The sequence below is a fragment of the Cajanus cajan genome, chromosome 2 (assembly GCF_000230855.2).
Source record: "Cajanus cajan strain Asha chromosome 2, NIPB_CcT2T_4, whole genome shotgun sequence".
Classification (NCBI taxonomy): Eukaryota; Viridiplantae; Streptophyta; class Magnoliopsida; order Fabales; family Fabaceae; genus Cajanus; species Cajanus cajan.
The window spans coordinates 79,057,796-79,073,649 of record NC_138518.1 but is presented as its reverse complement, the minus strand read 5'-3'; the positions used below and the strand labels follow the sequence as shown (position 1 = coordinate 79,073,649).

Below are 15,854 nucleotides of genomic sequence, written 5' to 3'. Positions count from 1 at the left end.
CAGAGATATTTGCAGCTTCGAGTCGCCATATGGGATGCATTAACACCAAATTGACTCCTCCTCGGAACCAAAACCACAACACAGAGAGATTGAAACCAAACAAAGACCATGCAAACACTGCTTCTCCACCCACTCACGTGGAAGTGAGATTAGAAGAGGATATTAATAAGAAAGTGTCGAGTGAGAAAGAAAATAGAGATAGTACTAGTAAGGTAGTAAAGGGTGTTCCTAGAAATGATGACAAAAGTGAAGTTGGAAATGTTTCAGAGAGATCTGAGGAGAAGAAGAATATTGCACGCAATGAATTTGTGGAGGGGTGGCCAAAATGGCTCGTTGATAATATTCCACCAAATGTTTTGGCTACTTTGGTCCCCAAGAGTGCTGATTCATATGAAAAACTCGGAAAGGTAAATAATACTCCGATATGTCAATAAATTCTTAACTAGACACTCCTTAATTATAGTTTGAAGCTAAATAAGTTAATCATGATTAGTGAACATTCCATTTATTAAACATGTGTAAAGTTGCATGTAGGACATTACTGCTTTAAAATGAACAATACATAATACTAATAGAAGCAGTACGTACGCTTGTTTCTTTGCTATAGCTCATACTTGTCCAAAAATTTCTCTGATACTAATGCACAAGATTTCTTTAGTTGCGTATGTATAGTTTCATGTTGTTCTTTCTCTTCTTCACATGTATGTTGAGAGAAATTATTACATGATCTGAGATTACCATGTGTCTATAATTTTGATTAATCTTTACCTGACATATAATTATTAAAACTTGGTTACATGTCACGTGGAGATTGATCAGTACCATAATGTTGAAGAAGGGGTTTTAGTTCCATTTAGTTATAGTAACTTCTTTATTTGGGGTTGTAGGTGGGACGAGGTACATACAGTAATGTATACAAAGCCCGAGATAAGGATACTGGAAAGATTGTTGCTTTGAAGAAGGTAAAGTTTGACACATCGGATCCTGAAAGCATAAAGTTTATGGCAAGAGAGATCGTGATACTGCAGACACTGGATCATCCCAATGTCATCAAACTGGAAGGACTAGCGACATCAAGGATGCAGTATAGTCTTTATCTTGTTTTTGATCACATGAAATCTGATCTTACAAGAATCATCTCTCGCCCTGGGGAGAAACTCACTGAACCACAGGTTGGATTTCGGTCCTGAGATTAATTTTGATATACTATTGGTGTGAAAGTTTTACACATTAGAAATCACCCTATATCAGACATTTAAACTAAATGTTACAAAAGTTTAACAATCTAAACATATATCACGAGTATCTATGATCGGATGAGAATATAAAAAACTTTTGTACTGAAAGTATTTTCTAATTCAATTCTTTTTTCCAAGGATTCATCCTGAAATGTTTGTAAACTGTGATTTGTTTGCGGCTATGAAAGGCTACATATAATGTCAGATACAAGGAATGCTTGTGACACTCTTTGTTATTGACTGAATTTTATTAGAAATTATAAATTTTGTGGATCCCACCTATTATTTAAGATTTCTCTCTTGATTTAGTAGTAAAATCTACTAAAATTTGTGATATTCAACTAATAATAGAAAAAATATTACCAAAAAAGTAATAGAGAAAGTGTTACTAGCATTTCTGTGCCATATAAATAGAAATGATTTGTTCCTTTTAGTTGCTATTGATTTTGTCAATTAATAACTGTAGGATTTGTACTAGCTAAAACTTACAAATCTATGGTCACTTTCTATGCTGTTCATATTGATATTTGGTTCAGCAGAGTGGTTTAATTAGTTGTAATTTATGCAGATCAAGTGTTACATGCAGCAGCTGCTTTTGGGGCTCCATCATTGTCATGAGAGAGGAGTTATGCATAGGGATATTAAACCATCAAACTTGCTAGTGGATAAAAAAGGGGTGCTAAAAATTGCAGATTTTGGGCTGGCAAATTCTTTTGCTATTAAACCTGAAGGGCCTTTTACAAATCGAGTGGTGACACTTTGGTATAGAGCTCCTGAACTTCTATTAGGTTCAACACATTATGGATATTCAATTGATCTATGGAGTGCAGGATGCTTGTTGGCTGAGATGTTTCATGGAAGACCAATTATGCCTGGGAGGACTGAGGTAAAACTTCATTTGGCCTCTATGAAAATAGTAAAAGTTTTTAGCTTGGACATCATATACAAATGATGATTGATGATTGATCTTATCATTTTGAAGACTTATAACAAGTTATATCACACTTTGCTAGCTTAAGCTAATTTTTGGTATAATCATATCATTAGTATGAAATACCCGTTTGTGAGAAGTTTATTCAAACAATAGCAGTTTTTGGAGTCTGATGAGTTACTAAGCATTTTATGTATGAAGGTTGAACAGATTCACATGATCTTCAAACTTTGTGGTTCACCTTCAGCGGATTACTGGATGAAAACGAAGCTAATGACAAGCTTCCGTCCGCCACCACATTATAAAGCAAATTATGAAGAAAATTTTAAGGACTTTCCTTCCTCTGCTTGTGCTCTCTTGACTACACTTCTTCATCTGCACTCTGATTCTCGTGGCACCGCTGCCTCTGCTCTTGAAAGTGAAGTAAGTTAGTTCTTCTCTAGCAGCTTGTTTCTAATTTGTGATGCTTCTTGTTGCTTGTATGTGAAGTTTGATGTATTTTGTTTGATTTGGTCTACATTTTGATAATTAATGACTTATTGAGAGTATAATAGTGTCCATATTAAGTCATTGTTCCTCGATCTTCACTTTTCGACAACATCATCATGATTTGACAATATAGTCCTGATTTAGATTAGCCACATGGTATTAGAAGTTCGCAAGGATTTTGTTACTAAACTTTCAAGTTTCATACAGATGTATACACTTTCAAACATTTCAGAGAAAACAAAGAAAATTGCTTTAATCCAATAAGAACATCGTGTGATTTCCTAGATTACATCATTTTTATGTTTCCTAAAAACATATTATTTCAAACTACAACCTGCTAATTGTTGACTGCTTACAGTTTTTCAAATCAAGTCCATTAGCATGCGACCCTTCAGCGTTGCCAGTAATCTACAACGATGAGGATGAACGCTCACAAACAAAGAGACGCAAAAGGTATGCTATCAATTCAGAACTTCAAAGCTGTCTTTAATATGAGTTACTCTTTAAGTGATGGAAGTGAAGAAAACAATTCCAGCAATTGTGGTTTTCACATATGATATTTGTAGATAACAAGTGTGGACCAAATTATGTGTTCTTGATAAATAAAGTGCAACATTGGATTTTCGTTGGTTTCTTAGACTGAAATTGATAATTTTCATGACACATTAAAGGCGCAAGGGTCTGAAAAATAAAGGGCAAGTATTTCAAACAAGTGCATCCAATGTGAGCCACTCACGAAAGAACCAAACTGCAGAACAACGATGGAGAGATTCAGAATCATCAAAGGAGGTCAGATCCATGCTTCACTAAATATATCCTTTAAAACAGTCATCAAGAATCATCTACAAGGAACTAATAATTTGTATGCTTTTGGTTTTGACAATAGAAGAGGGTGTTACAAAACATGAAAGGAGAAGAAACAAGGAATAGTGGAAGTAGCAGCGCGTGGTCATTCTTTATGAACGAGAGGAGCATGAGCATGAATGCATCTTTATCACCACTTTTTCTCTCTAGTGTGAGAAAATCCCCCAGAACTGAGGGCCATCCCAATGCTCTTAAGAACATAAAAAACTATGCCCTCTTACAAGCCTCTATAATTGATGTCATCAATCGCAATGAAAGCAGTGAAATTGGTCCCTTGCGTAAGTCCTTTTCTGCGTTGGATTTTCGGCTTGATCAAGAGAAGCTATCAAGCTTCTACGGACCAAATAACAAGTTGGGTAACGAAATGTGATTTTCTGTCTCTTCCTGTTCTATAATCCTTGGTAGTCTGAACATTCAGAAATAAAATTTACTAATTTACCGTATAATTTATTATAGACAATATTTTTAGAATAATAAGTATATTTTGAAATAATGTTTCCTCTTTATCTCTCTATTACACATTCACACTATCTATCTTAAATTTCTCTTCTTCCCACTTTTCTTTGTATAAAGAAACTGTACAAATAATGTTGTACAGATACAATCAATACATATAAAGCATATCTTTCAGGGACAGAAGTTCAGTGATAAATATAAAGTTCCTCATTAGTTCATTAATTATGACCAATTTCTTCAGCACTAATATTATTCATAAAGGTAACCTGGTTATAACCACCACTATAACTTCATTAATAGGCATGAAAAAAATTCAAATGATTTATCACTAATATAAAATATTTATAACAGATTTTAATTTATAAAACGTAAAATTTATTAAACATCTAAAAGGTTGACACCCTTGGGTATTCACATGTAGACACCTTTTCTTAAACACAGATTACATACAAGGACAAAGCACTTCATGATTGACGTTCAAAGAAATCAGCACCATTCTCCACATCATCTGTTCTAATGCATCCGCTTTGCGCCATTAGAATTCTATATACTCTCTTTGAACAAACCTCACCTAGCCTTCTGTCACCACCAAGCAAGCCTTCTGTCATCAAGTCTTTAAGTAAAAATTCCTTCTCATGCTCCTGTGGCAATAAAACCATAGTCTTATTTTTCATATCGCACCTTCCATCATTAAGGACAATAAACTTAATGGTCATCCTTTCTTTTGTCCCCAATTATTTGTAACTAGAGCAACTAAAAGATATTAATCAAATTGCATTGCTTTGTATCCAAATTTTCTGCAATCAATCAGGAAGGTCAAAGCAAACAAAGTAAATATTAACAACACATACCGATTTACTTGAATCCATATAAACACTTAGCAGGGACTTCATGGTTGGGTATTTCTTCCAAATAGCAATAGCAAATCGTGGCTGTACCTTGGGGATAGCAACCAAAGCTTTTAACCTAGTCATGGATGTCAAGGTGAGGAACTCAATGTATAGATTGCAAAGCAGAATTGAAAGAAATATTGCCTAGATGAAAGCCCCATTTACTCCACAATCAAGTAGTTTGACTTGTAAGTATCAATAAATATATCTTTCAAAATATTGTTGTCTAAGTACACTGAATACAGGAAATTCAAATATTTTAAGTCAAGGATAAGATAATATCAAACATCTCTCCTACAGAAAAGTTTAGTATCAGGTAAGTTTGAGGCAGAAATGACAAATTCATCACATACAAAATAAAACAGACCACAAAAAGTTTTTTTTTTCTTTTTCTTTCCTTTTTTGGTAGAAAGAACATCAATTTAAGTATCAGTGAATTATATTGATAGAAACAAGAAATAGATCACAAAAAGAACATTTAGTCTTGATCAGTTGATCTTGAGCGAAAAGAAAAGAAGCTACAGAATCTCAGAAGGGTCTTCAGCTTAAATTTAATTTAAATTAATAAACCTCATTCTAAATGCCAAAGGTAAACTAATACAGTAAAAAAAAAGAAAACCAACAAAAAGGAGCAATCCGATGCACAAGGCTCCCCATCTAGTGGATATGGTGAGGGTAGATATATGCAACTTTATCTCCAAGTTGCAATGCAGGAATCTAACTGTTGTGCCAAGGCTCATCCTCGGTCACAAAAGAACCATCTTTCACCAATTAAAATTAAACAACAAGGTGGTTCTTATTCTCCTCAAACCAAATACATCAAGCCACTACAAATATCCTTCTGACTACTTCACTAACCCTTAACTGAGTGGCCTCTACATTGTTATAGAACAGAACAATTTCACCAGACACTCATCCCACCTAGATTTACCTTGATAAATAGCAAGTTATATTGTCATATCAAGAAATCATCTTATAATAGACTTTAAGTAAAGAATGCCAGGTGTTCCTAATCACAATTGCAAACAAGAAAAAGAAAAATTCTTGCAATTTGCCCTTCACCACTTGTTTTAAGGGTTAAGCTAAACAATTGTCTTTTATGTGAAAGCCTTGACTAGTGAGTCTAATTGTAAAGCTTGCTACAAAGTCATTACAACAATAGCTTCCTAATATCATTTGCCATTGCACAAACTACATTGGTTAAATTATTAGCAACTTCGAAAACATAGCACTTGACTTAATACCATTTTCAATCTGTGTTAACATTGAAAATGAAAAAGAAAATGGCAGAAAGAACGAAGGAAGAGCAAGCAATAATTCAGGTATTTAGATAATCAAACTCTTAAACATACAAGTAGAAAGGACAAAACAGACATGAAGCACACAAGCAGATGAAAACAAAATAAATCAAATGAAGGTAAACAACAACTGGTAATGAGTAATAGAATTGGAAATAGAGCCATGTATTGGTTTCAAAGAGTTTATGCAATAGAAAAATTACAAATCCTGCAAATTATTCAGCCTAATTGTTCTCGTAATTACCACAAGAAAAAAGTATTAAATGCCTTTTGTGTTGGCAAGAAATTAAATGCTTAAGCATTTTCATTTAATACTTTTAAAGTAATTAAGAGGATGCTAGCATTTCTTTATGCAATATAACAATGTACAAATCACTCACCACAAAGATTTCTTTATCAAATTCCGGTCAACACAGTCTTTTGGAATAAGGGCTCCATTTGCATTTACTGATAATCGGGTTAACTTCTTTCTGCGGTTTAAATACACAAAAATGGTATAAGATTAAAAAAAAAATTATACAAGTATGTAACATCTTTACAATGTTAAAAAGCAAGTATCGTGTCTTCTGAATAACACCAATTTTAGTACATGGGAGCTGTTCATGCAAACTGAAAAAATAAATGCTTCAATGCAAATTTTAAATTTAAATAAACAGATCATATGCATGAAAAATGGTGAAAAAGAAAGAAAACAATGGATTATTTTTATAACGGATATAGCTAAGAATCAGTAGACATTTCAAATTTCATCAATGTACCCTTTAATAGATTAAGCATAACAGGTTTTACATGTAGGAGTTTTGCACATGAAACTGTTTTGCTTCCAAGATTGATAGGAGTCTAATTCAATACCAAGAGTAGAGGAATCAAGTACCTAAACTGACAAGATGCTAGGCTGCAGGTCAAACCAACAACATGCTCGGCCAGTTCAGCCTCATCTACACACTGCCTGGAATGTACTTTGTTGAGATTAGTCGTTAGTTTTGCCAGAACCTACAATACAGTTTAAAACAAAAAAAGATAGACATTTTAAACTAGGCAAAGATCTAAAACATGACCTATTCCTTGTAATTTGAAAATAAAAGGCCAGTTATCTAACCTCCTCGACAGGTGGACGTCTCCAACAACTATTGTTTTCAGGGTTCTTATATTTTTCTTGTTCCCTAACAGATCATGAAAATCAAAGTTTCAACAAAATAAAATTGTGAAATTAAAAAGAAATTATATGTTACCAATAAATTGGCCAAAAGTATCAGAAATCATTGACATATATTTAAAAAAAATTATATGCAGAAGAAAAATATTAGTATGGAATTTTATCTGTCAAGAAAGTTGGATGCACTATGTAGCATCCTTTTGGTAATTTTTCATTGCATTTGGCAATCAGGAATGTGTTTGTACCTTGCACAGCATGAAACTTACATTCAGTCTAGAGTCTAGACTAAGATTTTCTTACTCTTGGCTGAAAGGAATTGCATTTTGGCAAAATATTGCATATGATTTTCGAAATATCCTCATTTACACTATTTCAATAATATTTAATAGAAATTTCTATTCAAAAGTAATTATAGACAAATATCCAGTTAACCTATACATCTAAAAAATAAAAAAAGAATCAAGTAAATCTTGTATTTATAGAAAGATATTTAAAGTAAATGGTTAGAATAGAAAATAAGGTGCATGTTTGAGCTTGTCACACAAGGACCAGTAACACAAGTTCCGAATTCCAATTGCACAATATTTTTCAATCATACAAATTTCAACAATAGATATAAAATGGTTGACGGTAGTGTAATTTATTTATTATAAAAAAGTTTATAGGGGTGCAAATGAATACAGATGGGTAGCTGACCATTTATGTAAATAGAGCCCTATCAAATGGGTCATGACTGATGAGTATGTTTAGCAAAATTAATGTTAACTCAAATGCATGTAAAATGTAAAAAAGTTATTGAGTACTTCTAACTTTTTTATTATATTATATTCCTTTTATTTGTTTTCGGAGTTTGATTGAAACCCGATATTTAGTTATTCGGGGTGGAGGTGAATTGGCAAATATACACACTGCAGACATGATTATGCAAACACAATAGCAACATAGCACAAACTGCACAATACGCTAAAACATAAATGTAACTAATTGCTAGAAGAATTAAGTATTCAGATAATTGTAATATATCACTCACCTTTTATTAATGTAAGCCAATAACCTATTGGTGAGGTAACAAACTGTATAAGCTGGATAAAGATTTCGAATTCTAGAGAGTTGATTAAAAAGAGAATCATTCATGACAAGATTACAAAATTTGTCAGCCTCATAAACAAGCAAGACATATGGAATCTCAATTCTTTCAGTAGAAAGCTGCAAATAATAAATAAAAAACAAATCAATGCCAGCAAAATGCTTAATGAATTTGGTGCTTAAAGATGTACTACAGGAATTTCTTACCTGTGAAATATGTTCTGGAACTTTCATAGACCACAAAATTGATCCTGCGATTGGATTTGATGTAATATGGTATGTAAGGCCTTTTTCAGCAAACCTAGAAAGCAGATGTCCTGAAGAAAGGGAATAGAAGTTTTATAAGAAAACAATCATGATTAAAAAATTGCATTAAAATATATTGAAGTTATGAATTCAGATAAGCGAGAGTATTAGTTTTAACAGAAAACAATCATAGTAAAGAAACTATATAGAAATTTATCATGTACTTATGGATTCAGATATCAGTAACCTACCTCCAATTGAACCTGATTCAACTACCTTTGCATCAATTTCAGCCACAATAGATTTTATTGCAAACTTCCCTTTTTCCCACTTTTGCTTTTCTTTTTCAATTTTTTTTAGTTCTGCAGCTTCAGCCTTCAGAGCAGCTTTTTTTAACTTCTCTTGCTGAAGAATAAGTTTTCATGAGCTATCATATTCTGAATGATATAAAGTATAAACAATGATCAGAGTTTAAACTAAACGCACTTCTTTCTGTAGTTTCTTTTCCTCCATCAGGAGGCTTCTTTCTTCTTTTGTCATTTTTGTTTTTCCCACTGCTTTGGTTGTGTTCTTTGCAGAAACTTTGGATTTTTTCATATTTTTGGCGTTCTCCTCCTGCTCCATGTTCGTATTTTCTTAATCAGGATGGCCATAAACTCATAAAATAGCTTCAGATTCTCCCATATACATGGAGCAAAATGCAAGCAGCACAGGAAAATCAACACAATCGACTTTTTCATTTTAAACAAATACAATTAGAATAACTAAATTTATATTATCAATGAAAAATCAAATAGAGAATAAATAATTACATCCATGTGCATAAACACAACACAGAAAATAATGATCAAATGACTAACCACTTGTAAAGAGGCTGGATTCGAAGGGTTGTCCCCAGGCATTTCAGTTTGAGTAGCATTTCCACATGAAATGTGCCTCTCTGTAATTTTCAATTAGATAAACCAATAAACAAAACAAACATTTCACGTGGTGCAGAACAAATGTAACTTGTGAAGAAGCGCATACCAGGAGAACTTTCAAACCCCATTGAATTTGAAATCCATCTTGAATCTCTCAGTTCATTCTCATCCCGTTTGCCCATACCAGAATTCTCTAACTCATTATCCGATTCCAAACATATATGAGGAGAACTTCCGGACCCCATTGAATTTGAAGTCCATCTTGAATCTCTCAGTTCATTCTCATCCCGTTTACCCATTCCACAGTTCTCCAACTCGTTATCCGATTCCAAACATATACGAGGAGAACTTCCATACCCCATTGAATTTGAAGTCCACCTTGAATCTCTTTGTTCATTCTCATCCTGTTTGTCCATTCTGCAATTTTCTAACTCGTTATCCGACTCCAAACATATGCGAGGAGAACTCCCATACCCCATTGAAGTTGAAGCCCATCTTGAATCTCTCTGTTCATTCTCAACCCGTTTGTCCATTCCACAATTTCCTAAAATGTTATCTGATTCCAAGCATACACCAGGAGAACTTCCAGACCCCATTGAATTCGAAATCCGTCTAGAATCTCTCGGTTCATTCTCTTCCCGTTTGCCCATTCCACAATTTTCCGACTCATTATCCGATTCCAAACATATCATTTGACTAACCCCTAAACAACAAACAAACAATGTAGAAGCTGTTCAGCTAGACATTCACTTCTCATAGAATAATGAACACTTGAAAGAGGAAAAAACCCAAACTACGCATTGCAAATTCAATTCCACCAGAAAATCGAAAGCTACATATTAGCACAGAGAAAACAAATACCGCACCACTGCAAGTCCAATTTAGTTTCAACAACAAATTAATTTGTCATCATATAAACAATGTAACTGCAACTTCATATTTCCTCTTTTTTCTTATTTCTTTTTCATAACCGCTGAAAATGAGCAATGCAAGAGTTCCAGCAGAAAAGAAAGAAATCGAATTACGGAAAATGCAAAATAGATAATACTAAAGGATAGAGCTAAAGTGAAGTGATAGCACATAGCAGTGAGTTGACCTGAGAATTTATTAGGGGAAACCCTAACGGAAGGCATTGTGCATTTGACGATTGCGATATCGGAATCGAATAGCGCCGACATTGGAGTCTCGGGAACGATAGAAGGTGTGGAGGATTTCTGCGGGGTCGGCTCATCGTCGAGGACCAGAACGGTTCGGTTCGGGTCCGGTTCGGTTCGGGCTTTTTTTGAACGGAGCGGGAACGGCGTTAAGGGGTCTTCTTCGTCAGAGAGGATGATTGGATCCATCGTTGCCTCTTCGAATTAGCGCGGGATCAGTCTCAACCTCAACTCTCAAGAGTAATTTTATAAAATATTGTTTATTTTAGTATTTATTATATTTATAATTTATAATGAGGAATATTTTATAGATTACAGTGTTATAATCAACTTCCAAGCCTCGCCACCAACGTTTAAAAATGAGGCTAACCCATTTGTTGTGAGTGGGCCCAAAGCTCTTACCCACTTCATTTAAAGGTGAATTGCCATATTCACCCTTGACATACTACCATACATTCATTAGTTTCTAGTTAAAAAAAAGAAGAAAAAAATGTTACAGAAGAACATGTGTTTAAAATTGTGTGAATTGTTGTTGTGAAGTTTGGTCCATTAATTCCATATCACGTTGACGTAGCATGGATGATTAGAGGAGGAGCAACAAAACATGTGAGTTTGTGCCCTGGATCACCAACTCTATGTACGCAAAGCAACGACAAGTAAAAGCAAATACGGATTCTCATTCATCATTGAAGAGGCAAATCAACCCCAAACAAGACGTCATTACTTTTTCCTAATCCTCTTAACCACACACTTAATCACTAATCACTAATAATTCAGCTTAGTACTACTATACATTTTTTATTTACTCATAACATCCTCCAACCGATTAGGATAATCAAATTTTGATGAACATATTTAAAAGAAGTGAGTTATTTGACAATTGTGTTGAGCCTTATCAATTCAATAGTAATGTGGCAAAGGAACTAGAGGAAAAGTGCTGCCGAATCACGTGGCAAAACAAGAACTAGGATTGATGCAGGGCCATGTCTAACACATTTTGGGACCACTCTCTTTTCCAATTCATTCCCTCCAAGGGACCTTTTTGCATGCTATGCCATGCATTTGTCGGTCTCATTAGGTGAATTAGGGATGTTACCCATTGGCCCCTACCCTAAAACCCGGATGCATAACTTGCTACATTAATATTCATTCTACCCCAACAATTTCTGCCTCAATTACTTCACTTTCCGTATTAGGTGCTTCTCAATATCATATGTAATTAATTGTTATTAAATATTTTTTATAAATAATTGGTAAACTACTTATAATAATTTTTTGGGTTAATTTCAAGGCTTCACTTCCTTTACAATTGCATGCATTAATTTGTCATTAGTGTCCACATCCTAATCCACAAGTATATTGTTTATTTTATTATTGGCTGGCTATTCTAGCTAGTTAACCTTGCATTCAACTCTTTCCATGGCTTTACTTGTACTATTTGCTGTACATGTTGTCATCATAGAACAAACTCAACTGTAAATTTCATGGACTTATAATGAAGGTTTTAAATTGTAATTAATTATTATGACTTTGTACGTTGTGACTTAATAGAATTGTGAGAGAGAGAGTGGAAGATAGAAGATGAGAAAATGTTTCAATAAGTAAAAATATGTTTTCACTAACTGCACAATAAATACAAGATAGGTTTATATAGAGTCAACCTATGTTGGTCTATAATAAAAGCAATAAATGTGACAATAAAGAAGATAAAAAAATAATCTATATTACTATTTTACATATATAAGTAAGGAGTAAAACTATACTCCAATATGAATTTTTATGTTTTGAAAAATTCTATCCTAAGATTGAATTACTCCATTCATGAAACAGTAAAATAACTTATAGTTATAACAATCTTATTTAATTCAGAATAGATTTATTATACTGAGTTATACATCTATTGAGTTGAAGTGATTGTACGATAGTTTCATGAGAAATGCTTACCTAAGTATATATCTTAATTAATTTATTCCTAATCTTTCTTTTCCATGGGTATTATCCTTAATCTTAATCATGAGGGTGAAATTAAGGGACAGTGCAGGGCCACAATTAGATTGATGGGGTGATTTTTCAATAGACAACAGTGTTCAACGCCTTATCTGAAAATGATTGAAGCCCCACCAATGTCGGTAATCTCTATTTTTTCCTTCATTAATGCATGATTTCGTTTCTTGTTTAACTAAATTGGAAAATGGCATCGCATGATTAAGAGAAATGATAAAAGGATAGAATAGTCAGGGGGAAATGACTAAATAATATCAGGTTTTATTTATATTTTTATGAACAAAACAACTCATTATTAGAAAGAAACCAAAGCACGGAAGAGTTTTATTTTTAAGTGAACACGATAATTTCACGAATTCTTTATAATTGCGGGGAGATGAGGATACATCGTCTCTTTGGTAAATATAATTTTGTTTAAGAAAAATATTGAAGCAAAAATTACTTTAAAGATTTATTGATAAGATTAATCTTTGACAGATTAAAAGATACAACTGCATCACACTTTAGTTTATTGTCTATTATCTATATTATAACTATCACGTGTTATAATTTTTTTTATCACGTATGTCACTTTAAGTTACAACACCACACACACACACACACACACATATATATATATATATATATATATATATATATATATATATATATATATATATATATGTGTATCATAATAGTCACTTAAGTCTATATATTCATATTCCTTTAGTTTCTTCTTCTTCTTTCAACCGCAATATTACATGTTTCATTATGCAATATTTGTTATCGTATTGGAGTTTGTTGATTTTATACAAAAGGTTAACCTTCCATAACAAATGAATGGTGAAGAAATCATGAGCCTACTTTAAAAATAAATAAATAAAATTGTCTCACGTTCAAACTTGTAGATTTTCACTTTCTTTTACATGGTTTGATCAATGAAATATTAGAATGTTTTTCTTGTTTTGATTTGTTAGATATACATAAATAAATAAAAAATTGTCATGACCGGATAAAATTTTGTGCTAAAAATTGATTAAAAAAATTAATTTTTTATTCAATTTTTCTTAATTACTCCTTCCTCCTTCTCTTGTCAATGACTGGATATCTCATATACATTGTTATGGACTAAATATGTCTAGCGTGAAATTTGTAAGAGTGAATATTTACAATTAATCCAATAATGATTCAATAACAGGTGGTTCAATAACAGTGACAAATCCAAAAACCTTAGATAATAGGAGTAAGGTCCATTTATATATTTATAGTATTAAAAATATTACACATCACTTTTCAAAATATAAATATTCATCATAATTATCTTTTACAAGTTTTGATATTTATTACTATAACTAGCAGTGAAAATAAATTATGTCAAATTTGGTTATATTAAGTTTTAGTAGGCTTGAACCAAACCTTCTTTATAAATACATGATCTTAGTCTAATTTGTTTATCTGTCATAAACATTTTTTAAGTATTTGTTTAAAATTATAAGCCTATTTAAAAGTCTATTATGTAATAGTTTAATACTAAGAAAAATATAAAATAAATATGTTAAATTAAATCTTATAAAAAAGTTTAATTTATTTATGATATAAACATATTTTTAATATTTAATATAAAATTTAAGATGATAATTTATTTAAAAATACATTTTAAAATAAATTTTTTAAATAAACCATAAATATGACACTTTTACTGTCCAAAATTTTCTTTTATATCAACTTATACAATAAACAAAAAGGCACAAAAGGTACATATGTATATGTATGGACAAATTTCATTTTATCAAAATTTATTTTTTTAATATATATATATATATATATATATAATTAAACTTTAAAAACTATTTTTATTACTAAAAAGTATTCTTTGACACATTAAATACATGAACATTTCTGTCAAGTTTATTTTATCAAAATGTAGCTTTTATTTGTTAAAACATATTATTTCTTTTTATATTTTTAGATAATAAAAATATATTATGTGTACTATATAAAATCGTAAAATGTTAGTGGAAGCAAGTGTCCCAATTATCTTTCATGTAGATTTGTCTTTACCTAATAAGTCCAATAACAGTTGCTAAAATAGACTCTAATACCATCTTAAGAAAGTAGTTTAAAGTCTAACTTAACCTTACAAAGTGACTTATATGATGAAGATTACTTACCACTTATATACACTATTATAATTTTATTCTCTTAGACGGTGTGAAATTTTTAACGACATAGTTCAATAATTTCACCCCATCCACCACTCTATCTCTTAGTTTAAGTAATACACAATAATTCACTCCTTGCTCTCCTCCTTACAAAATAGATTTAGTGAGAAATCTGAAATGAGTTATTGGTGAATTAAGAGTAAACTTTTAACTTAGTTGAACCGGTGCTAACTCATCTTATCAATTACTAAAATAATGAGATATATTAAATGTGTGCTTGATATTATGATGTTGTTGGTATTTATAGGAGTTATAGGTAGGTTGGATTTCTAACTTAAGATCCGTTGTCTTCTTAATTAAAAATAAATAAATAAATACTACGTAACAAGAACAATTTTACTATAAGCTATAAAATATATATATGTTGTAAACGTAAGTACCTTAAGCTATGTGAATTAGGATATTGACTATATCTATATATTTACGACAAGTTGCATTAGGCTAATATAGCCCAAAATATGAATTGAGCCGTGAATTTGATTTATAACAAAATATATATAAAGATATATACTAATATATACCTAATTTTGTGCAATAAGACACAAAATAATAGACAAGTAAATACTAAATGAGAAAAGGAGTTCTTTTTTTCCTTTCACAAATTGCATGTTTTGAAAATAACAAGATCAAAACATATGTAAATTAAAGTTCAGGGAGTTATTTAGAGATAGATGGACTTCCTCATTTTATAAATTAAGCATACGCTTGTATCAATAAATATTGTATGTGTATGTGCATGAAGTTTAAACTTTTCAATTTATACCAAATTAAACATTTAAGATTTTTTTTGGAAACAAAAATTTATATATAAAAAGTAACTAGAAATTTATAACGTAAAACATAAAGAAAGTTTTGTTACATGTGTTTGTAAAGTTATGGCACAAATTTCTTCCATATTTCCTGTTTTAAGGAAAACACGTT

The 15,854-nt window shown here is 31.7% G+C and overlaps 2 protein-coding genes across 2 annotated transcripts; one reads left to right on the top strand and one right to left on the bottom strand.

Annotated features, from left to right (window-relative positions):
• Positions 1-4,188, top strand: LOC109799536 (putative serine/threonine-protein kinase At1g54610). Its single transcript, XM_020360111.3, has 7 exons — positions 1-407; positions 888-1,172; positions 1,807-2,124; positions 2,371-2,592; positions 3,017-3,111; positions 3,330-3,447; positions 3,545-4,188. The coding sequence occupies exons 1-7, from the start codon at positions 30-32 to the stop codon at positions 3,890-3,892; spliced, it is 1,764 nt and encodes a 587-aa protein (XP_020215700.2). The 5' UTR covers positions 1-29; the 3' UTR covers positions 3,893-4,188.
• A 46-nt stretch (positions 4,189-4,234) lies between these two features.
• Positions 4,235-10,995, bottom strand: LOC109799690 (uncharacterized). The gene is made up of 12 exons (XM_020360300.3): positions 10,671-10,995; positions 9,681-10,277; positions 9,515-9,594; positions 9,141-9,269; positions 8,906-9,059; positions 8,616-8,725; positions 8,353-8,528; positions 7,266-7,329; positions 7,041-7,159; positions 6,547-6,636; positions 4,830-4,944; positions 4,235-4,619 (listed from the first exon to the last, which is right to left on the bottom strand). Exons 1-12 carry the CDS (start codon positions 10,915-10,917, stop codon positions 4,443-4,445), a joined length of 2,058 nt encoding a protein of 685 aa, XP_020215889.1. The 5' UTR covers positions 10,918-10,995; the 3' UTR covers positions 4,235-4,442.
• Between the last annotated feature and the right edge of the window lie 4,859 nt (positions 10,996-15,854).